This window comes from Tympanuchus pallidicinctus, unplaced genomic scaffold (genome assembly GCF_026119805.1).
Source record: "Tympanuchus pallidicinctus isolate F22 unplaced genomic scaffold, pur_lepc_1.0 scaffold8, whole genome shotgun sequence".
Taxonomy (NCBI): Eukaryota; Metazoa; Chordata; class Aves; order Galliformes; family Phasianidae; genus Tympanuchus; species Tympanuchus pallidicinctus.
In genome coordinates this window covers 52,406,215-52,429,266 of record NW_026294802.1, presented here as the reverse complement: position 1 = coordinate 52,429,266, position 23,052 = coordinate 52,406,215, and the positions used below count along the sequence as shown (strand labels likewise).

The 23,052-nt window shown below is 40.3% G+C and overlaps 1 protein-coding gene across 2 annotated transcripts in view; it reads left to right on the top strand.

Annotated features, from left to right (window-relative positions):
• Positions 1 to 23,052, top strand: part of AK8 (adenylate kinase 8) — a 63,476-nt gene that overhangs the window by 1,568 nt on the left and 38,856 nt on the right. For both annotated transcript variants that reach the window (XM_052669448.1, XM_052669447.1), the window contains exons 2-9: positions 290 to 374; positions 4,323 to 4,372; positions 5,004 to 5,117; positions 9,971 to 10,039; positions 16,606 to 16,687; positions 18,317 to 18,388; positions 18,909 to 19,106; positions 21,858 to 21,989. In XM_052669448.1, the coding sequence (XP_052525408.1) occupies positions 293 to 374; positions 4,323 to 4,372; positions 5,004 to 5,117; positions 9,971 to 10,039; positions 16,606 to 16,687; positions 18,317 to 18,388; positions 18,909 to 19,106; positions 21,858 to 21,989 (799 nt within the window). In that variant the 5' untranslated portion in view covers positions 290 to 292. The remainder of the gene's footprint in view (positions 1 to 289; positions 375 to 4,322; positions 4,373 to 5,003; positions 5,118 to 9,970; positions 10,040 to 16,605; positions 16,688 to 18,316; positions 18,389 to 18,908; positions 19,107 to 21,857; positions 21,990 to 23,052) is intronic.

The window sequence follows — 23,052 nt, the reverse complement described above, 5'->3', positions numbered from 1 at the left end:
AGTGCTGGCTCAGCCACTGCAACACTGGGGCAAAACCCCTCAGGTCTCCGTATGTATCATAAATAAGCAAAAGCAAATTGCTGTGGGGTTTTCATTTAATTCATTTCTTTATTTATTGTAAAACCTTGTTTCGCTTTTTCAGCCTCTAAAATAGGGTCTATATTCCCTGCTTTGTCTGTTGAAGGGGACCTAAGAAAATGAGTGACTAAGATCCTCATCACCACCTTGTTGTAACATTGCTCCTGTGGTGACTTTAATTTTCCTCTGACTTTGTGCTGTTGTTTTTCAGAACATGCTTGAAGAGCTGTTAATTCATAAGCCGGAGGACCCCATTCAGTTTATGATAGAGCATTTAGAGCAGCACAATGATGATGGTAAGTGAAAACTGAGAGACTAGAGACAGTGCAAGGCCTTACTTGCAACGAGCTGCTCAGAAATGGCATTTTGGTTGGCAAAGGGTGGATAAAAGGTTTCAGACCGTTCCCTGGAAGGAATAAAAAGGATTGAGCATTATGCAGTGGTTATAAGTAAGGTGCTTTTAATTTCATCATCATCTGTTTTTGTTTTTTTTTTAGTGGGTAATCTAATAAAAAACTCACTTATAACAGTTATAACAATGAAACCCTCTCAGGGAATAACAAAGAGTTCTATTGTATCAATTATTAATGCGTTCCGTCCCCCATCTGATATTTCCTGTTGTCTTTAAGCTCACTAATTACTCCTTTTGTCAGGTGTAAATTTGGTTTCCCATTCTACCTGGGCTGGCAGATTCTCTGGTTTTTGATTAGTGAGTTACTAGCTGTTGTTAATGAGTTCCGCCGCTCAGTGGCATCTCAGATGAAGGAACAGTGAGTGTGCCTACTTGTGTGGATAACAAAACCTGGTAAATTGAATGGGAAGGCTGTGCTCTGCACAATAAAAGCATGTACACTCAATCAAATTATTTGATTTACAAACTGTTCACCCTTAGGCAGATTCTATTTGGATATGCACAACGGAACTCTAATTTTTGTTCTGCGTGAGCTGTCAGGAATAGCTGGCGTCACGTTGCTTTGATGTTTCTTTAAAACCAGAGTAAACCATTACGAAAGTTCTGCTGCAGCATCAATGAAGTCATTATCACTGGAGGTGCTCTGAGATCTTCATACGTCGTGGTAGGGATCAGATGGATGTTGATTGAAACCCCGCTCAGGATCAAAACCAGGAAGGAATGTCCAATCCTGCAAATTATGCCTGACCCTTCCTGATGTGGGCAGCACCAGTAATCAATCTGTTTTATTGGCCCGTGGGCAATTTGCAGAGGAATTGCAGCTTGATAGAATGCTGATGAGATTTCTCTGCATTACTCGAGCATTTGTTGCTGAGCCCCACAGAATTATTTGAGCGCGTTTAGGCGGGCTGCCATTTTGTGGCTTCAGTTCTTGGAGGCTAAAGATAGAACTACAGCAGTTGTTTGTCAGAGGAAAAATGCTGTCTGCTTTTGGTCTGGAGTGAGCTATTAAGAAGGGGAAGGCGCTCCAATTAGAATTAGAGACTAAATGTTGTTTTAGAGATAAATTATATGGAAAGTAACGTAACAGAAATCTGTAACAAGGTTGATTTTACCTTTTTGATCACGGCAGAAGGTGCTGACTATTTAGAAGAAAAAAAACCCTTATTAGAGCCATCAGTAAAGCAATGAATTTTCATGATCCTGCCTTGCTAGACAGCTTTAGCCCTAGAGAAAATTTCAAACAGAGACGTGTGGAAAAGGAGTATTGCGTCTATCCCAGGTGTGAAGTTAGCAACCCTTTTTAATCAATAATCAGATCTAAAGTACTCTTAAAAATATAAACAAGTCTAATGATGATTATAGCTCACAACTGCCTCCGAAAGCTCCGAGGTCAGATGCACACCAATGGGTTTGTGCTTCCAGTTCTGTGATGTTCTTCTTTCCTGTGATCCTTCTGGAAGCCCTAACGAACGATACGAAGATTGAGAATTCTTTAATATACAGAGATGTGCATTTTGTGTGTTGCATCTTGGTTTTTGTTAACAAAGAGAGCTTTCAGGATCCAAGCAGCATTTCTGTGAGCTTTTGCTTTACAATTCCTCTGAAGAAATTTAACACAGTTCTGTAAGAATATTCTTCACATACTGTGTGCTGTTCCTCTTTGGCGTGGAATTTCCCTTATAAATCAAGCAGATTTTATTGCATTAATATTAATTGTAGACTCTTTTGGACCTAAATGGAATGCAGAGAGTCCAGCCGTATTTCATTATTCCAGAATTCATTTTGCTTATTGCTAAGAGCATCCTTGGATGTTAAAACTTCATAGTGCTTGGAAGAGTAAATCCTGTAACATCGGGACTAAACACAGGATGAAATGCGATTTGTTGCTGCAGGAAAAGTCCTTTTCCAGGTTTTTCTCACTTTGTTTAGGGATGGAGGTCTGGACCTGCAGCATTAAGCACCGACTGTCTGCTGATGGGAGGGGGTTAAATATGACATCCAGCCATGTCCTGCTTGTGCCCTCGTGTCAGATGTTTGGGGAGAATGCTTTAGAAGAGCCTTACAAGTGTGCAAATGAGTAAATCAGTGAATTACGCTGCCCCATCTGCTGCGAGTCACTAAGCAGAGAGAAAACCAGATTTAGTACAAAGTGAGCATTTACAGTAGCCCTGGGCAATATTAAAGCATGATATGGTGTATATAATGGTATGTTTCGTTTTTTATCAAACGTTTGTCCAAGAAAGCTGTGTATTAAAGCTTCAATACCTAAGGGTTTTCTTGTGAATTTTAAATCACGCTCCTAGTTAAACCTCAAAAGGATCTGTGGATGGAAAGGTTTTTTGATTTTCTTTGAAGTGGTTTGAAGAAGTTGATTAGTGTTGGCACCCGAGCACTCTTTTATGACGCTGTTTATAAATAATTCCTAAGTATCGGGCTGGAGTTTCAAGGTGTTAGATTAAAAAAAAAAAAAAAAAGCCCTAGGATTTAATCACATTACATTTGAAAGAAATTAGGTGATAAAAACAGCTGATGTACCCTTTTAAAGTATTTTTCTACATTGTGTACTAGTTCTGTTGCACTTGCAAGAACCAATAAGGGGGAGTTTTTCTTAAACCTTCCGCCTCAGAGAACTTTGTAAAGATGAATCTGTAATTTGGGTTTCATGTATGTTTAAAAATTGCACCTGCCCAATAACTGGTAAGTGCGTGGAAGGCCTCATAAAAATACATTTCACATCCTTCCATGTCTGCTGTCATCACACGCTGCATTTCCCTCGGTTACCAAGAACTGAAGAGGTTTGGGGGTGAGCAGATCCCTCCTCTGTGCTGCCCTGTGTTACTGCTGCTAAGCCCTTGTCAGCCCCTTCTCTAGATGATCCTTTTTTTGTTATAATTTTCCTGAGAAAACATCAAAGGCATTAACAGCAAATGTCAGCTCCAGGGATTGCAGCCCAAAATGTGGCTGTGCAAAAAGTCCCAAATACTTTCCTGAGAGTTGTTCCATTTTCCCCCTTTTCTTTTTGCCTTGCCCCTGCTCTGTTCACATTACAGCTATCAGTGGCAGGATTGAGAATTCTCCCCATCTTGGGTGGGGGACACACAGCAGAGAAATACGGCTTACAGAGAGGGGAAAAAAAAAAGGCCTTTCAACACTGACCTGAGAACATGAAGGCAGCTGTCAAAGCGCAGAGGAAAAAGTGCTTAGTTTTGCAACATCTAAATCTTCTTTCGACCCTGACACGGCTGTTGAGTTGCAACTAAAATGCAGTCTCCTTTTTTTGTGATGGGAGCCAAAAGCTCTGCCAAAGTTCGGTGGTTTTGCTACCATACTTCATAAGGAAAATGAGAAGAGATTAGATGATCTCCGAAGATCCCATCCAATGTCAACAGCCCTGTGATTACAGCATTAGTCACTTTTAAGTAGTCTTGTCCTGCAAACACAAACTATCTTCTTTTTTTCATTGCAAAATATGCTCTAAATCAATCTTTTGGGAATAGAAGTCAAACTGAGATAAGAAAATGTTCCTGTTTATGCTCTGGTTCACCCCATAAACTATTTATCCATTGGAATAGATAGAAATATGCTTAAGTGACGTGTTTAGTTAGGATATCAGTCTAATTAGCCTCAGAGGTTAAAGACAGACCGAGGTGGCACTGGCTGAGTGTTCCCCCTTCTTTCTCCTTAGCCCAGTACCGAGCTTTACATTCAGGCAGATTTCCTATTGAAATAATTGTTTCTGTGTGCTTATGGTTAGGCTGTGCAATAACAAGGAAACAAGTTTGGATCCTTCTGTTCCACATCTTAACATTTGCATGTTCTCATTTCTTAGCTCCAAGGATTTTCATACTCGGTCCACCTGCTTCTGGTAAAACTACAATGGTAAGTGTGCTCTCTTCAGGGCTCTGACAGTCCCCACGTACCTTCTTGCTTTTTACTTAGCACAGCACTTGTGAAGATCAGTTATAGAAGAGCACGAGGCACGTTGAAGGGTGGCATTCATAGGCTTATCTACCATAACCTGTAAGTTAAATGGGAGCATTCCCATGAGCTCTGTGAGAACCTGCAGGGCAGTGGTGGTGGTAGTGCTGTAATACAGAACCCTGCGTGCCTTTTCAGTGAACCTGGGAGGAGTTTGTGGTGTTCCCACATTGCTGGTTGCTTTGTTGGCATGGCCAGCTGCCTCTCTTGTCCACACTGAAAATGTCGAAGCTGTGTTTGAACCACAGAGAGAGCTGAGCGCAGAAACTTCACAGATGATGGTGCTGTGTGCATGCTAGGAAGAATGCTTTCTTCTTTAAAATCCGTGTTATAGTAAGGTAGATGAAAAAGGCCTTATTCAAAGCTTTAGATTCTTGAACGTCTTTGTATGATACTGTTTAAAGTTACACACATAGTCTGCTTGTTTAAATTGAAGGTGAGGAAAGCTCCCTTTCTTTCTCGAGTCTGCTGAAAAAATGCTGCATTTTCTTTCCAGATATTTCATCCTGTACTTTTTTTTATCTTTCCTCAGGCAATACGGCTTTGTAAACATTTGGATGCCATACGTATCTCTCAGGAGACTTTGCTTTCCAAGGAAACATTAGCTCTGACAAAGGAAGCAAAGGCATATAAAGAAAGAAAGCAGGTGTGTAAGAGGATATAATAATGGTAGCTCTCATGGCACAGAAGGAGAATTATTTGGCATTTCCATGATTTCCACTGCTATAAGTTGAGCAGATCAGAGTAAGTATTCTTGTATCTATGGAGGTTTATGCATCAATTTATGTTTACGTAGGTGCAGGGTCCTTCAGAGAGGAAGGGTAGCCTCTGCTTGATAAGAAGATATCTACAAGTATAAGAATATGGCAGGGCATAAAATTAGGGGTGAGGGAGGAAGTAAATGTAGAATAATGGAGATCTTGAAAACATCAACCTTGGAGATGACTTGACAGAACTGAGAGAAGCCGAGGAATGCTTGGTACCATTTAAAGAGTGTTTCATTATATCATCAAACAAAGCACCTTCTGGTTTCAGCATATTTGGTAATCTCCATAAAGTAAGCATTAATCTCTGAGGCTTCCTTCAGTACAAAATATGTACACAAAGAACTCTTTTTTGATCTGACAGAGCTACTTAGTCGTGCACATTCGATTTCTCTGTAGCATGACACGAATAACTCAGTGCATCAACTCAAAATTTGAATGACAATTCAGTCAGTTGTTGAAAGCTGTAGAAGCTTTCAAACTGAGGCAATAGCAGTAACTCAGGAGATCATTCCATTCCCAGGTGCACTTTGTCCAGCTGTGAGTGCACTGTTTGCTCTATTCCAGGTTTTCCATTGAAAGCAGCATGTTCTTCTGTGACCATCTCTAGCAAGTCCACTGCTCTGAGTTGCTTTTCTCCTTCATCGCTTGTTTTCATAAAAATTGAAAGAATTTCATGTCTGTAAGAATTTCGTATCCCTACTAAATTTGATTAGAATTGGCCAACAGATTCAGAACTTACTAAGATGGTAGGTTGTGTAATTTCAGAGTTTTGGTTTCCTGGGAAAACTAAGTTGAAAATGGAGTGGTGTCTGTTACACTGAATTGATGAGTGAAGGTTGGAGATACCTCAGGTGATAGATTTAAAGATCTGAGAGGAAAGACATCATTGAAATCATGGAATATGCTGGCAAAAAGGTTTGCTTTTGGCTGGGATGATAGAAAATTATTCTTACTGAGCATATGTACTTTGAAATTTCAGTTCTAATTGTTAGAGATTGTTTTACTGGATTCATAAATTTCAGCTTAGATGGGGGAGAATTTAAAACAAAAATTCCCGTTGGTTTAATTACTCTAATTATTAATGTATTTCAGACTATACAGATGCACTTTCAAGGGTGTCCTTTTGGGCTTATTTGGTTTAGAAAGATGGATGGTGTGGAAGATGAAAGGCAAAAATGTCAAGGCTAATCAGGTAGTGAGGGCTGTGAGGAGTGCCTGAAGAGCAGGATTTGTTGGTGTTTCAGCACTGTGCAGTTTGCCTTTGTTTTTGAGATGCTAAATGCTAAATGTTAAATCGCTCTCTCATTTCTTTTGTTCTTTCACACAAATTTGAATCTTCATATGTAACTCCTAATGCTGGGAGGGAACTCCTTGCTTCCTCTAAATCAACTGAACCTTCGGAGTAACTTAACGTGTAGGCAGAGCAGCATCTCAAGAGCTGTGTGTTCTCTTCCAGTTTCATGGCTGCTGGCTACATCTACCTTAGCAGTAACTGACCCTAGGTTCTTCTGAAGCAAGCAGTAAACTTGATTCCTCTAGCATACGTAACATCCATTAGCACTAATAGGTTTTGAGTGTCTGTTCAGGAACAGAACAATAGCTGTTTATACAATCTTCGATACAACCAGGGCATTTAAAACGTTGTACTGCTGGCCAAAGCAATTTAATAAATGGAGAGAGGAAAAGCATGAACTAAGACTGGTTCTGAGAATCTAGTGTGAAGATCACATGGCACAATTTAATGTGAGAGGAACGTTCTGTGTGTGCAGGGGTCTGGGGCTACATTAACCCCCGTGCCAAAGGTCATTTGTTTTGGGGTCAGTAGGCCAATGTTACCAGATTTGGGCAAATGCTCCAAAAAGGTCTGCAAATATTTGTTCTCATATTTTACTTCTCTTTAGCTATGCTTTCATCTCTTTTGTGTTCACTTCTAGGAAGAAAAAAAAAAAAAAAAAAAAAAAAGCATGAGAATTCGTGGTATTTAAAGTATGTGATTATTCTCTGTAGCTCAATTTTTAAATTTGGACATGCAATCATCTACTAACACACCTGGCCACTTACTAATGAGCACAGCTGAAGTAGTGAATTTTAAATATTGACTGTTCAAAGCAAAATGTGATCATTCTGCATGTAAAAGTATTCCAAAAAGAAGTAAAATATTTGAATATTCAATAAATTTGAGGAACCATGAGCTACCAATAAATATTCCATGAACAGAAAAAGAGGCTACATTTTTTGATAAATCATTGCAAATTATTCCCTCATCTCTAGTTATTATAATGTTAATAGAAAGCACCTTCAGGTTTTTCCTATAGTGGAGTCTAATGATGTGCTACTGCATGTTTCACTTCTCCTGTTAGTTGGGTAAAATAAGAAGCTGACAGAGCTGTGCTGCTAGCTGTGGGCTTGTGAGATGGGTGTGCTTTTAATTCAGTACTGAGTTACAGGTGTTTGTGTACTACTGCATCATTTAGAACTGCTCTACAGTTGCATCATATCCTCGTAATTTCTTGGAAGGCATAGAAGAAAGGAAAAGCCACGGTTTTATGCATGGGTTTTATCCTTTTTTATGCATGGTCAGTGTTCTATTCAAGCAGTCACTATGAACAAACGAATAGGAACTGTTCCACTCTTATGTATGCATTAAAAGAAAAATCAAACTAAAAAAAGCCCATCCTTGTTGGGTATTTTTCTCTGAACAGTCTAAATGTACACACTCATGGTTTTCAAAATGCTAAGCCAAGTTTCTCGTGCCTTTTGGAAGGTTTGACATTTCAAGCAGTGTGTCTTTCCATTAACCAAACTGGATTGTGGGACAGGCTCAGAGTGCCTGCAATCAGATGCACTGCTTTAGTCATCAGATGGGTTTGCATCATTTCCATTCTTGCAGATTCCTGGGAGGAGAAGTCCTGCTTTATCGTGATGTATTCACGTGTTAATGTGTAAATGTGCTTAATAGACCCACATGTGCTTTGGACTTAATGGTTTCTAATGCAATAATCAGGTGTCCTACAAGCCAGCTGTTCAAAGTGGTTCTGTAGGCAGCTGCTCAGTGGGAGGAAAACTGCCCAGGAAATGAGGCTGGAGTTTGAGCCACAGAGAGCAGAAGTAGCTAAAGCACAGAAATACCTGTGTGTCACCTGAACTGCTTTTGTGCAATAAACCCTGCTCAAAAGAGTGCTAAGAATACCGCTGCACTGAAAGAAGGTAGTATAATTTAAATTGCTTTGGCAGAGCTTAGCAGAGTGGACCCCTGGCAGTTGCTAGCCCGTCTTGACATGACACATCAAAGAAGTAAGCACAACGCTGGCTGTTTCTGATAGCAGCATGATGCACCTTTGGAAGGTGACAGACTCAAAGCCACAGACCCAGGTTCCAGCAGCGAGAGACGGCGGGAGGCTTTGACACACCGTCCTGTGGGACCTGCTGGCTTTCAGGAGACGAAGCGATTCCTTTCCCTTTCCTCTTTCACCTGCTCGAATGCTGCCTGATGAATGGCTGACAATACCACAGGTGCTGAGGCCTGGGGACAGCAGAGATGAACAAAACAAGGAAAGCAGTGCCTGGCTGGGCCGCCTTGTTGCTTCCCCTGCTGGGCGAGGACTGTTTTCTGCAGCGCTTTCTCCGCTCTGCTTTAAAGTAGGAATCGTGTGGTAGTGTGTTCAGTGCTCCTGGTGAAAGTGTTTTGTGACTAGTGTGCTAGGAGACCTTCCACCACACTTCCACCAGGCCTGTTTACATCCCTCAATACGATGTAAGCCTACAGAAACGCTTTATTTCAGGATCATGTCCATCAGGCTGTTTGGTTAGACAGAGAGGTGGGAACCCACAGTGTATGCAAGTGGTTGGAAGAAAGAATCTGGTTCACACTGTCAGGTGAAAGATAATTCCATGCCTAGGAAGGCAGGGAATCTGACAGCAGCATTTTTTCTGAGCGATGGCAAAATGAATGAGGCTGAAGCATAGCATTCAGCTGAATGGTCATTGACTCAGAGTGGCTGGGAAAATATTAAATCTGCAGAGGAGGATCTTCGTTCTCCTGCCCAATAGCAGATACCACGTTACAAAACGTCTGTACGTGTGGGCAAAGTGGAAGTCATAGAAAGAAACGCCACAACAGAAAGTTTTGGGACGTCTCATTTCAATTCCATTTGGAACTCGTGCGTTGTAAATTAAACTAACATTAAAATGAACTTTAACATTACCGTTTATTTTAAATAAGCTTTCTGGAAATTGAAAGAGAGTTAACAGAAACCGAAGCAAACTGCCTGAAAATGAGGCTGTCTTCCTATTTCTGTTGTTGCCGTTCTGCTGAGCTCGCGCCATGGCGCCATGTTCATTTCACTAATGCTGTGTGCTGACGTGACGTAGGGGGTCTGATACTTGCAAAAGAAATTACACGTGGATGTGATATCCTTGTGGATCCCTTTGCCAGTTTGATGTCCAACATGGTAGTCAGTGTGCAACATTTGGCGCTGCCAAATTGGTCGTGCAAAGTACATGGAGGTGGGCTTGGGCAAGCAGAAGTGTGCTCAGCTTCCCTTCATTTTTATGCCTTTATTAACTCTCTGATCTATTATGTTAACGACTTGGGGCTTACGCAGTGTTATTTATATATTTATTTCAAGAAGACATCTCAGTTCACCTTTAACCGGAATATGCCTGCATGATAAAATTCCTTTTGAACTCAATTGTGAATATGCAGCCTTCTTTTTTTTTGTTCTTTCTTTAGAAAATTCCCAACGCGCTTTGGGCCAATCTGATCCGGGAACGTCTGTCAAACGTGGACTGCATCAAACAAGTAAGAATTGCTCCTCGGAGGACCAGTGGATAAGCACTTACACAACTCGTGCATAGTAGTTAGCATTCTGAGTCCTGAGCAGAGGAGGGAATAGGGGCAAATCTGTGGGGGCTCGGGAGCGGATTGCTTTCTTGAACATCAGCAGAGGGAGTTTGGAGCTTTATTAACAGGATAAAGGGGAGGATGAGAGTATGCATATGCTAATCTTTTAGCACTGAGATGATCAAAGGCTGAACAAGTGTAGCTTTGTTGATTGCCTGGGGCAACTGGCAGAGTTGAAGTGGACAAAACAGATAAACAGAAAATATATAAAAATCAATATGTTAAGGCTTTAACTCTTATTGAGGACAAGAGGAAAGAGTCTAATGCTATTCATTTCAATTTGCTTCCTTTCTTATTGAATCTTTTGTTTCTTACCGTGTAACACTGAATTTGAATATATTCTCCTCTGGGTAATAATTAATATGTTCACTGTTAATTACACAAACAGGCAACTGCATAGGTTTGGTTGTACCCACAGATGGGTGGCTTTCCTTCTCCCCTTTCCACTCCAGTATGCTCGATCTTAATCTAAGTAGAGACTGTTAACTTGGAATCAAAAGAGACCTTAAGTAGATTAATATTGGTTGAAATTAATGGCTGGACTCAACAAAAGCAAAACTTCCTTTACGTGTTTCCTTTAAAATCTCAGGTGTTGTTATGGTTTGTTGACTCCATAGTCAGACCATTATAAAGGATTATTGGTGAGAGACAAATCTGTAAGGATAAAAACCTCTCCCTAAACGGTGCCAGAATAATAATGTATATTACTTGATGTACTGTTGAGAGGAAAAAGCCCATTGACCAAAGCAGGTGTTGCACTCATGAAGGACTGAGCAACATTTCCAGAAGACAGTACAAGTGCTTAGAAGGGTTGCTCTGTCTCTTCAGCTGGTGGTCATAGGCCAGCTGGTACTTCTGACCTTGCAGGGATGTGGCAAGCTCACAGCTGTACTGAAGTGTGTTACTCCTTGACATCATTCTCTACCTTGTTGCTTCAATAAAGCAGGGCCAGTAATTAATATTTCACTGAAGTGTGAAAATTGCTTCTTGAATTTGACCCAGCATCAGCCCCAAAAGAAACTGAACATGCTGAAACCTTATGTCCCACGTTTCTGGATCTGTAAAATTAGCAAGAAAAAGGAGCAAAACTAGCAAGAACTCAGATCATTGTTTTCTGCCCCTGACTGAAAGTTTCTGCCTTACAGCTCAGGTGATGTAAATGATTGCTATAAAGGTCTTGTGCTGCAATGCAAAGTCAGTTACTACAGCCTAGGCCACTGGTGGAGCTGTCTTTCAGTGGACCTGCCTTGTGTAAGCTAGATCAGATGGTCAATTACAGTCTATGAACTGTGGAAAGGATAACTTGATCAGGATGGTAATGAATAGCTGGAGATGTAATCTCTTAAATTGTTCTTTCCTGGCAGGTTTGCTAGGGGACATCTGTCTGTGTCATATATCTGTTGCAGAACTATAGCTGTAGCAAAATGGGTGGCATGCTGCTCTCCTTCAGCAATGCTTTAGGACTAGCAGTAGCTAAACTGTGACCTATCCTGTCAGATAACCCACTGTATGTATGGGAATTGAATTTAAAATTCTGCCTGCTGGTATTTAATGTTACTGAGAAAAGTCTTTAAGCTGAAATAAAACTTGCCAGGTTTGGAAGAAGCGCACATAGTGTGAACATAGGGAGAAGCTCAGTGTGGAAGTCCTTCTTTTCACATCTGTAGAGAAAGCTGTGAAAGAGTAAGAATAAGTTAGGGTGATTTTTGAACATTTCATTGAATTTTTAGCATAATCCAGGTTTACCGAGAGACTGACTGTAACAAAAAGCTGGGGTGCATTGTTGGTTTGCATAAATATTTACAGATGACAGTACTTCTCCTCCCCCATAGGAACACGTGCAATTGTTTTATGACTGGTAATGTATGAAGCAAAGACCTGGCTTGTCTCTAGGTTATAGTTTTCCACCAGGTATGGATCCCACTGATGGTAATGGGGCTGAATCTCTGCAAATTTGAAGTGATGAGTTGAACCCTGCACTTTTAAATTACACCAATATTTGCTTACATGGAGAATTATTTAGATACTCTCAGCTGCTCTAAGTGGTTCTCATTTTTAAGTACCAGGTCATGCAAAGTCTGAGTGAGGTGACAAGATGGTTCAGATGCCAGCAGCTGCACTGTGTCCTGCCCACGTTTTGTTCCTGCTGTTATCAGAGCAAGATGGAACTGGCAGCTCCGGATGTGTTACAGGAGCAACAAAAGCAAAAAACCTTTATTTCTAAAGTTTCCCTGGCATTCTGAAAGAATGAAATTCTTACTATTAGCCTAAGTTAAGATTTCAGCTATTTTTAGGAAATAAGCATAACTGGCTTTTCGAAGTAGAGATGGATATGAAAACCATTTTGTTTAATAGAGAGTAATCTACGATCGCTAAAACTTCGTCACGTTGTGCATGTCTCCTCCGTGGGAGAGGGGATCCAGAGATTTCAATTGCCAAATTCCCCCTGTACGACTGGAAGTAATGCAGTGGATTTTGTTCTTCGCTGAGCAGATTTATGCCATCTCTCTCAAAGCATGAGTCAGCCTTTTTTTTTTTACTGAAAATGTTAATAGATGAGGAGCTGGATGTTGGACACAGTACCACCAGCTGTTTGTTTTATTTCTCCTTGTGGTGTCATTGAGTTGGCATTAATTGCACAGCTTTCATCCCACTGACAGTAGGAATACAGGATTTTTTGTGCCATTGTTTTGACACTCGCAGGTTTATAGATGTCACAGGCATTCTCTAAGGAGAACATTTTTATTGATCAACGGCTCTGCTGGAGACTGTGTTGTGTGTTCTTCTAATACAAATGTCGTTAGGACTGCGAGGGATCAGATGGGTAGGTCTTCCAGCTCACACACAGAAAACTTATTGCAAGCATTATGTTAGAACCTGGGACTTGGGAAGTTGATAGGAAAACTTTTCATCTTTCAGGGTTAGTACATGTTGGTTATAGCACCTCTGGCTGCTGTGTAACTCCCAGTGCTGGGACTGAGGAGGGAAATCACAGAACTGGGGAAAGCTGGTGAGGAGATTGCAACATGATGAATTGGTGAGAGAGAGCTGAGCAGCCTTCATCCTGCCTCAAACCACTTGGAAACTAAGCTTAGACTGGTGATGCACATGAATAGAGGCAGAATTACATCTGACTGGTATTAAACTATTCAGAAGAGTGGTGGTTGACATTGAAAGAGAAGGAAAAGAAAGCAATGGCTACTGGTTCTTCTGATCTTGCCATGACAGATAAAGATCATCATGCAGTCTCTGTGAAACTCCATACCAAAGATAGTGAGGGTCTATTTTTTTTCAAGCACAATGTGGCATTTTTATATCTTGATAGTTAACTAAAGCTACAAAAATATTTTGCATGTGGGAATGAGGGGTTTCTTCCTAATGGAGAACTCGGTAAAGTTGGAGCTTCTTCCATCATCTGTACTCCTAATGCTGACAGGCTGCAGGAGCCGGGTTGGCAGTTTGGGATCCATTCTGGCAGAACTATTACTGATATCATTTTGTTGTGTTATTTTCTGTCCCCTTTCTTCAGATGGCAGAGAAGGATGGGGTAATTTTCACAACCACTGAATGATGATGATGCAGAGAATCTGTTGCAGTGATCTGTTTTCCTAAGGGCCAAGCTGGTCGTGCCCTTTGGTTGCCATGCTTGTGGTTAAGATTTCTTTCAGAGGTGCCATGTAATTCAGAGCTACATCTGTGTGCTATCCCTTTGCTGTTTTCATTATTCCAAGCCAGTCTCAGTTCTGTCTTTTCTAAAGCATTTTAAAGCTGTGCTGGTCAAATAACAAGAGAGAATTGAACGTCTAGGTCATTCTTATTGGGGTAGAAGGTGTGAAAGTCTGTAGGCTTGGTCTTACAGCTGAGAGCAGTGTGCCAGTGAAGGAATGAGATCTACATTTCAGAATGACCTTGAAGTTTTCCTTTGCTCCAGATGCCTTAAATCTGGAGAGGAAAGTGATGGCTTTGAGCGTACTTCCTTGTCACTGAATTTTGGTGTGGTGTGGGTCTCCAAGGAGCACTTCACTTGGCATAAAGGCACCAGCAGAAATTTGTATTTACAGCAGTCTTCATGGGGGAAAGGATGGAGGTTTGCAGTCGGTGACCACAGAGTAAGGCACCGTGGAATTACTCGTTTTTAGCCTTTGTTCAACCCTTGATGTGATAAAGTGCAATCGTGCTTGGATGTAAGGTTACTGCTATCAAGAACAAAAAATAGATGACTTCTTAAAGAAGCAAATTTACCATGTGAAGTTACTAATTACACTTTAATGATAGTCAGGAGGGCAAAAAAGACCAGTGTTTGCATAAAGCATGATAGGCATATTTTAAGTCAGGTCTTGCTCTGCTGTGTGTTGCTTCCTCTTGCTGGTTCCCAAGCCACATTCCTTTTTACTCTTTTTTTTTTTTTTTTTAATAATTTTTTTTTTTATCTGTGACATCTGCTTGGAGCTTGTCCCTCCTGTGATACCATACTACTTGCAGCTGTTCAGACCTCCAGCTCTGAGCTGTGCACGGGGTGCCCTGAGCATACGGCCTTTTTGATGTGTGATAAAACAGAACCAAGCCACTGGGGGTATGGAGAGGGAATGCAGCAGAATATCAATAAACCTGTTCTGAACAAAGCTGCAGCTCTGTGGTGGAATAGACATTTCACTGAAGTGTCAAGTAGATGGATAATGTATTCTAATTAGGGACTGACTGATACCCTGGAACTCAGAGACCTTTGGAAATAAGATCCAAAATGCTAACTATTTCTGTAGCGAGTGGTTATTATGCATTTGTTTAATGCCTTGAAATGTATTTGTTGCAGGAAGCCATTTATTGAACTACGTTTTACTGCACTGCAAAAACTTTCATTTATAAAATTCCTTATTGCCTGCTTTAAGGACCTTTGAAATGAGTACAGAAGCATCTTGAAGCTTACACTGTTAAAGAACAGGCTGCTGTGTTTACTGCCTGTTGCTCAGGATTTGATTTTGAGCACTAAGCTGTAGTGACACCAGAAGCAATGGTTTTGTGGCATGCTGGATATTTTTGTATTTTTTTTTTCCTTCTGTTTAAGTTTCCAAAAGCGCTGTGCTTGGACTGAAGAAAATGAGCCAGATTTGTAGTCTGTGTAAATAGGCATAGATTTATTGCCTTCCAACCTCTGATGCCATTTCTCCTAAGAAGATTCGGGCCTGTGTAACTCCATACAAACACAACATATTCAGAAGTAGCACTGAAGTTCCTTGCATACTGCTCAAAATACTGTGCAGCCTTGCCTCCTGCAAGTCCCAGGGGATAAATTGATTTCTTAGCACCTGCGTGACCTTAGGCAGCGGTTCATTCTCATTCGATAGAGCAAACACTGGGAGTGGCAAAAATGGCTCGTGGTTTCTTAAGGCTCTTATTTTCTACAGCTATCAGCAGGATGACATGTTCCTGAAACCAGGCTAATTAAGGAATTTGAAGTAGTCTACTCTATTTTCGTGTATAATTGGAATGTCCCAATTTCCTCTTACAGAAGTCATGGAGATATGCGAAAATGCTTCTAAAACCTTTGGACCCCATACTGGCAGAGCTTCAAATTTATGTGGGAGATGAGAATGATTGCTAGCTAATGCAATATTAAAGTGTCTTATTTCAGTACGAAGATGGTTTTCCCATTTACTGTAGTATCTCAGAGTTGTCTGGGGGTATGGGATGTAGTGACGAGGACGCGTGGTTCAGGCACTGATAAAAATGAGAGAAAATCCTGAAGATTCAGCCTTGAGTCTGGGAAGTGATTACTTCTCAAATACTGCATCACACAGAAGCAGAGTGAGGCTGCTGCTCTTCTCTGCTATTTTGCAAATCCGTAAATGTTTTTTTAAAGATGCTCAGTCCAACACTTAGCTGGCTATAACAAGGACTTAAGGGAGCAAAAGGCTCTTTTTTCTTTTTCCTTTCTTTTGCTCTGTTGCTTCATTAGCTTTGGGAACGCCGGTTCCATTACTGTGAGTTTCCCTGTATAATTTAAGAAAATAATGAAAGCGTGCATGTTTTCCTCGGTGTTCTTAGCATTAAATCTGTCTTTAGATTTGTTTAGCCTCTTTTTTTATCCACAGTGCGGGCCGGTATCCTTTTGAATATTTCAAAACTGTAGAAATTGTTTTGGGGTTGTTTTTATTCAAGAGAGAAGTTTCCTTTTATTTAAGACAAGTATGGGGGGAAAAAAAAAAAAACAGAACAAAAACCAAAAAACATTTTTGCTGCAAGACAAAAGTGCCCTCTGCACTGTGCTGGTGGTGATAGTGCTTGCCACTGCACAGAAACACCAGTGCTCCATGTTTGTGTTCTTCTCTCATAGGCGTCTGTAACAAATCTTGTGCAGCTGTGATAGAGAATGAGGCAATTTGTCTGCAAGCAGCGCTGGTATTTAGTGCTATTTTTTGAGTTTTCTCTTCTAGTACCAATAACACTTTCGTGGTTCTGTTCAATAGGGCTGGATTTTGGAAGGCTTCCCTGAAAATCAGGAACAGGCACGGTTGCTGCAATCATCTGGCATCATTCCGAGGCACGTTGGTAAGCAGTGCGAGGTTGATGTGTGGCTGCAACCAGCAGGTGAAAGCCTCCAGTGTTCTTCCCCTAACATCCTCGTTAATTTCAGTATCAAAATTGGAGACAACAGAGTCAACAGACAGCCAAAGGATGTTTCTGTGTAGTTCAGTTTCACTCAGAACCTTGAGTTAACCTGGAAATCTTGAGATCCTGTCTTTCATACATGAACCCCTGTCTTCCTAAATGTTAGAGAGAGAAAATTCCTGCAAGTATCTCTGAGCAGCTGTATGTAGCTTTGCTTCAGTACTAGGCATGGGTCTGAATTTTTTATGATTTCAATCTCTAGATCTCTAAATCAATCTCTAAATCTGTTTGGTGATTCTCAGATCAAAGCAATTTCCTCATCCCCTAAATACAAATTCATTCTTCTGCCGGATTAGAGAATACAAGCTTCACAAACTGCACCGAGTGAAAAAGAAGCATCGTGATTTTAGACTTGATCTTCACCAGTGAGGATGAATTAGAACTTGATTTGAGAGGAACGTTTCTTTACTGAAAAAGAGCTCACAAACACGACCTGTCCAGCTGCCATTGCCATCTAGAACAGCCAGCTGTCCCGAAGTCATACAGTTAGAGAACCTATTTAGATGTAAGAAATGATTGCAATTGCCTGGAATACAGTGTGAAGTGATAGATGTACTGCTTCTCAGTGGATGCTGAACTTAACACAGTGTTAGAGAACTCAGATTGTCACTTTGGATTTGATTTGGATGAGGTTTGACTGCTAATGAAGAATTTGGAATCACTGCAATAGAGTCAGGCAAAAATGTTTAATGTCTGGTACTTGCATGTATTTTTAATATAGCTAATAACATTTGAAGTCAAGTTTTGCTCACAATTATATCTGTGCAACCACGACCTGGATGAGAATCTTAAAGCTCAGTCTGTCTAGTTAATCAAAAAGAAGATTGAGAGGAGATGAGATTTACAGTGTATGAGTACCTTAATAGGGAGAAAAGTGTCTGAAAGTGTTATTTGATACTGTGAAGAAACTCTTAAGAAGAACTGGTTTGAAACTTGTAATCAAATGCACTGAAAACAGTAATTAAATTACAACGTTTAACTGTGAGAATGATGAGCTGAAAGCAAGCCGGGAAACTGACAGATTCTCCATCTTTTGATGCTTTCTAATTAAGCTTGAACAGTTTTCTGGGAGGTTATCCAAAAATAAGTTTCACTGGTTTCAATACCAGAATAGCTGGGTGTAAAGGAATTGCTCGTGGTGCAGAAGAGAATCAGTATTGGATGATCTGTGGCTGCTTGTGTGTCCTAAATTCTGGATATAATGTAAGTGAGAAAGAGCCTTGTTAATGGATGTGGTGGCTGGGATAGCCAGTGCTCTTAGGTTATTATTATTATGTATTTTCTCCTGCTATACTGTTTAGGAGAAGGAGGAAAACTGATTAAAGTGAAACTAATTATTTGCAGTAGAACACTGGGAAAGGACAATGAGACAAGCAGAGACAAGTGCGTTTGAAATGCATTTACCCATCTTTAAAACTAGAATATAACTGACCAGCTGCAAGAAATAAAGCAAATAACTACACTTCTTTTCTTTCTTTTTCTTCCTACTGTTTTTTGGTGGGGGTCCAGTTGTGCTCTATGCTGCAGACACTATGCTGATTGAGCGGAACAGTGGGAAGAGGCTCGATCCCCTCACAGAAGGTGCAGTGTTTGTTTCTTCCTGTTCTTGATTAGAAACGAGGCTAGGATAAGTCTTTTAATACATCCCTTTAAAAAAGAGAAGAAATCTATAATTATAAATGCAAAATTTATAGAGTTTGGAAAAAATGCATTCGCTTTATATTATTTTCTATGCCAGAAAAGTATGGCAAAATGTAAAGCTCACTATTGATTTTGTAAACAGCAGAATATGGCAGTACAGAATCATGAAGGTTAGGTCTGTCCATATGAATTTACATCAAGCATCTGTGCTGGATCCTGATTTTTTTCCTGAGCTTCAGGCATGCTTTTGTGTGTCTTCCATTGAATGACTGTCACACAGATTTAGCTCCACATCATCTCTCGAGTAGCTGTCAGTACAGCTAAGAAGTGTGTTGCACAGATTATTGCTTGTGCTACGATTTGAAGCTTAAACGTAGACCTTGATTTTCTCTATGAAACTGGAGCTGAGCAGCATAGATGAAATCATCCTCTTAGCTCCTAATTACTCTCTAACTTCCAGAGGTGTACCACACGACCTTTGATTGGCCAAGCGATGTGCAGATACAGCAACGTTTGGTGAAACCAGATGTGACTGAGGAGGAGATGTCAAAGCAGCTGCTGGAATACCATAGGAACTTCCCCGGGGTGTTCCAGACCTACCACAAAATTCTGCGATCGATCAACGCAGACCAGCCTTGTGTGGATGTCATCTCACAAGGTAATTGGCCATGTGTATGGCAAATGGTAGTGGACAAACTGTTCTCTGAAAGGTAGCTCCTAATTGTTCTAGGATTAAAATTAGTCAACGTGGATGGCTCCCAGCTGAGTCGTGTTCTCTCTATGGCAGAGTTTGGGCTGTTCCTGATAATTATTTTCAGAGGGCTGCGTAAATGCAGATAACCAGAAAGTCTTGTTTGCACCCTCCTGTCAAGGAGCAGCTTGCTCAGCACAGCAATTGTCAGTTACTTCTTTGGGGGTCACTTAAAGGCTGCACTGTGGCTCAGCTGCTCACCCCCCAAAGGCCAGTGCCTTCCACAGGTCTGATAATAAGAAGAAGGAGTCGTTGAAAGCTGGTCACATTTCATGATTTAAAAGCTGCTTGTGCTTGTAGCTTTTCTCTTCAACAATCCTTGTTTGCCTCTGCTTGACTGTAATGCAATCTGACTTCTAGTGTTGATACTTCAAGAAGAAAAGAGGGAAATTGCCAGAACACCCAGCTGATAATGTACTTTGCAGCTGCCAGTCTGTAGATGATCTGTTATATCTCAGCAATTTTGCATCTCATAAAGGTCTTTTTTTTAACTGACAAGTGCAGCACTTTTAAGATAAACAAGTAGGAAGTTTATATTCTGAATTTACGCATTAATTACCTCTAAATTACTTAATTAAATTTAAAAGTTCGTATCATAATTCATAAAGAATTCATGCCTTGAATTGTAAATAAAAATGTGAGTGCCTGAATATTAATTATTATTAATTAATAATGTAGTGAGATAAATTGAAAATTGGAATGAAAAAATCCTCTCCAGATCCTTTTTTCTGTAGTGCATCAAGCAGCCAGATTTTTTTTTTTTAAAGAATAATTAGATGTGGAGACTGTCTAGGGGATCATTACTCCTAATTAACTTGGTTATTTACTGCAAATTAAGCATCATTTGTAAGCAGGGTGCTTTGCCTGTAATGTTTGTGCTTTTCAATACACAGGGTTATGGAAAATGTTCAGAATAACTAGAGCACTCCTTGGTTAGCTGATATTGGGCTCTGCAGCAAACAGACTTTGCTGCTGCCATTTTCCTGTTTGGTTTTGATTCTGTGGTGGCTTTTCTTACAGTATTTGTATTACTACAGACAGAGATTAAACAATACAGAGATCTCAACAGCATTGGGATTTTAATGGATTGTTTCATACAACGATGAGGTTTTGCAGATTCCTGAGTTTTAGTGGAATTACTGCTGGGATATGTGACACCACATCCAGTTCATGGCGTGGTGTTGCAGCACGGCTTGCAGTGCTGGAAAAAGAGATGTATGTGTTCCCATGTGGTTGCACTCTGAGGTAGTTTCTCAGTTCTCTGGATTCTCTAGAATAGCAGAGTTGGAGCTTTCTTGAGCTGCTGCTTTATGAATTAGTCCATAATGATACCTCCATGTCCAGAGGAGGGTCCTTAGAAAAACTGTTAGTATGCAGCAGCATGTTAACAGTAGTGATTCAAATACTTACCCTGATGATGTTCTTCATCAATCCTTTTGCATTATTTTAATACAGAACTATGATTCATACAAATCCCAATGCCTGCCCTAATAAGATTCTGTTTTATTGCAAGGACTCTTTAGAGCACAGACCTATTGGGATTGGAGATGCCTGACACTTGGCTGTATATGCTGCACATGCAGAGTAAATCAAAGAAGTGCAGGTGTGCTTATGCAGCTTCTAAACATGGGTAGTGATGGCAGTCAAGATGCAGTAAGCATGAAGTTGAACCTTTCTATGTGGATCTGTGATGCTAGAAAGCTCACATAGCTTATACTGCAGCTTTAGCTGCTCTCCTTAGTGTTATTTTTGGCCAGAATAGGGGTATGGAGAGTAAGACTGCTCAGCTGTGTACGAATACAATCCTAGTTTGTCCTCACTGTCAAGCCACCTTGTGCTATAGCATCTTGGTGTCTACCAGGTTCTACTCAGAGACTGTGGCAGAGTTCAGGTCTCTTTAATGCAGCTACAATTATACTCCATGCATCCTATGGGCCTTCCAAGCTCTTGTAATCTGTACACTGATACGACTGTAATTTCTAATATGCAGTAGAAAATGCTGAAGAAGGAATACCATCCAACACAGAACTGAGTCAGACAGAAGAGTTCAAATAGCCTTTCCACGTTATGCAAGAATGATGGACAAAGAAAGAATCTTGTGCTCAATTATGTGTTGTCAATGCCATATTGTGACATGATACATTACAAGTCTGTGATAATGTAATTAGGAGTGTGTTAATCACAAACGATGCTCTGTAAATGTCATATTAATTTAACATCCTGAGTTTTTACAGTTAAATATTTGTTCAGAAACTGCAGAAAGTATTAAGTGTAATTATCTCCCTCTATAATTTGCATGGTAAAATTGTACCTATCAAGCAAAAAAAAAAAAAGACTTCTGCTAAAAACAACATGGTGAAAGAGCAATTATTAATTGAATCTGCTCTTTAAAATGATTTGATGTCTGCTGATGAAAGGAGGTACAGGAGCCTAATGATGGTAAGATTTCTAAAGTGCTTCTCAGTGGAAGTTGCTGACACAAGAGTTTTATGAGTCTTGATTTGGGCTGCAATCTCTAGATGTTTCTGTGGTAAAATAAACAATGATGATTGCAGCCTTCAAGGGAAAAAAAATAGAAGTTAATGTTTATACTATAAGTTAAAAAAACTGAAGAAATAAGGCATGGGTAACATTTCTTGCCTTTCTGTCCTTTTCTAGCTCTTACCTACGTCCAAACCCAGCCCCGATCAGCTGCCCCTTTTACTCCACGTATTCTCTTTTGTGGCCCCCCAGGCAGTGGGAAGAGCCTGCAGGCAGCACTAATAGCTCAGAAATACGGCGTTGTCAACAGTAAGTTCTCAGTAAATATGCACTTTGCTCAATTCCTCCTTTCTGTCTTTTTGATCATTTATCTTCTGCTGTCTGTCTTTCTTACTCGCGCCCAGAATTTCTCTGCCCATTGCTATGGATGTCAGATTTTTGAGGGAAGTGAAAAATATTTCAGTGTAGAAGTATCTACCAACAGAACAAACATTCTGTGACAAACCAGCTCTAATGTTTTTTTAGTCATCATTTTTATATCCTTTACATCAGTGCTTTTTCACATGTTGCATTCTTGTAGTGCCGTGAATTCTTCAGTGGATTGGGGGATTGTGAGTGATAGCACTGTAGCTGCAGCTGTCTGACTAAATTTGGGGCACTTTTAAGGTAGAATTTGCTCTGAAATAGTACGTTTTCTTTCTTTTCTGTCAGAAAATTCAGTTTGAGGCTTCCTGGTTCCTGCTTAATATGCTGGTGTTAAAAAGTGCTACAGTACAGATACTCAGCTATGTGATGGGATCAGTGTAATGTGTGTCCACATTCCATAACATTTTCTAATGCTGGAGTAGCCATCAATTATTTTAAACAAATGTCTGATTTCTGTAAGATTGCCAGCTGGCAATATCCTCTTGGTGAAGTAAAATGCTGATTCCTTTCACTAGTCTTCCTTCAGCATACACCAAACAACAAAGAAACAAACCAGAATTAGGGAGGAGGTAGTGGGGTTTTGCTTTTCTTTCTTTCTTTCTTTTTTTTTCTGCAAGTTTGGCACAGTGTTTTCATCTAGGTCAAAATTTGCATTTTTAAAAATAACTGCTGTGTAAAAGAGTTGCAGTTCTGTTTACTAAATACCACTGCCACTGCTTCACCCACCCATTACGTTTTATTGTAAGTATACTTTAAACCAAATATTGCTAAGAATTGCCTATTTAAGACAAAGCCAGAAGGCCATCATTTTTTCATCAAGTCAGTGGTGCTGCTGGTGTTGGTGCCACTGATTTCAGGGCAGAGCTGATTTACAGCTGTTGGTTGAAAGGTTGTGCAGTAATGCATGCTGCTATTCAGTAGTTACCAAAAATGAAGTGGAATTAGG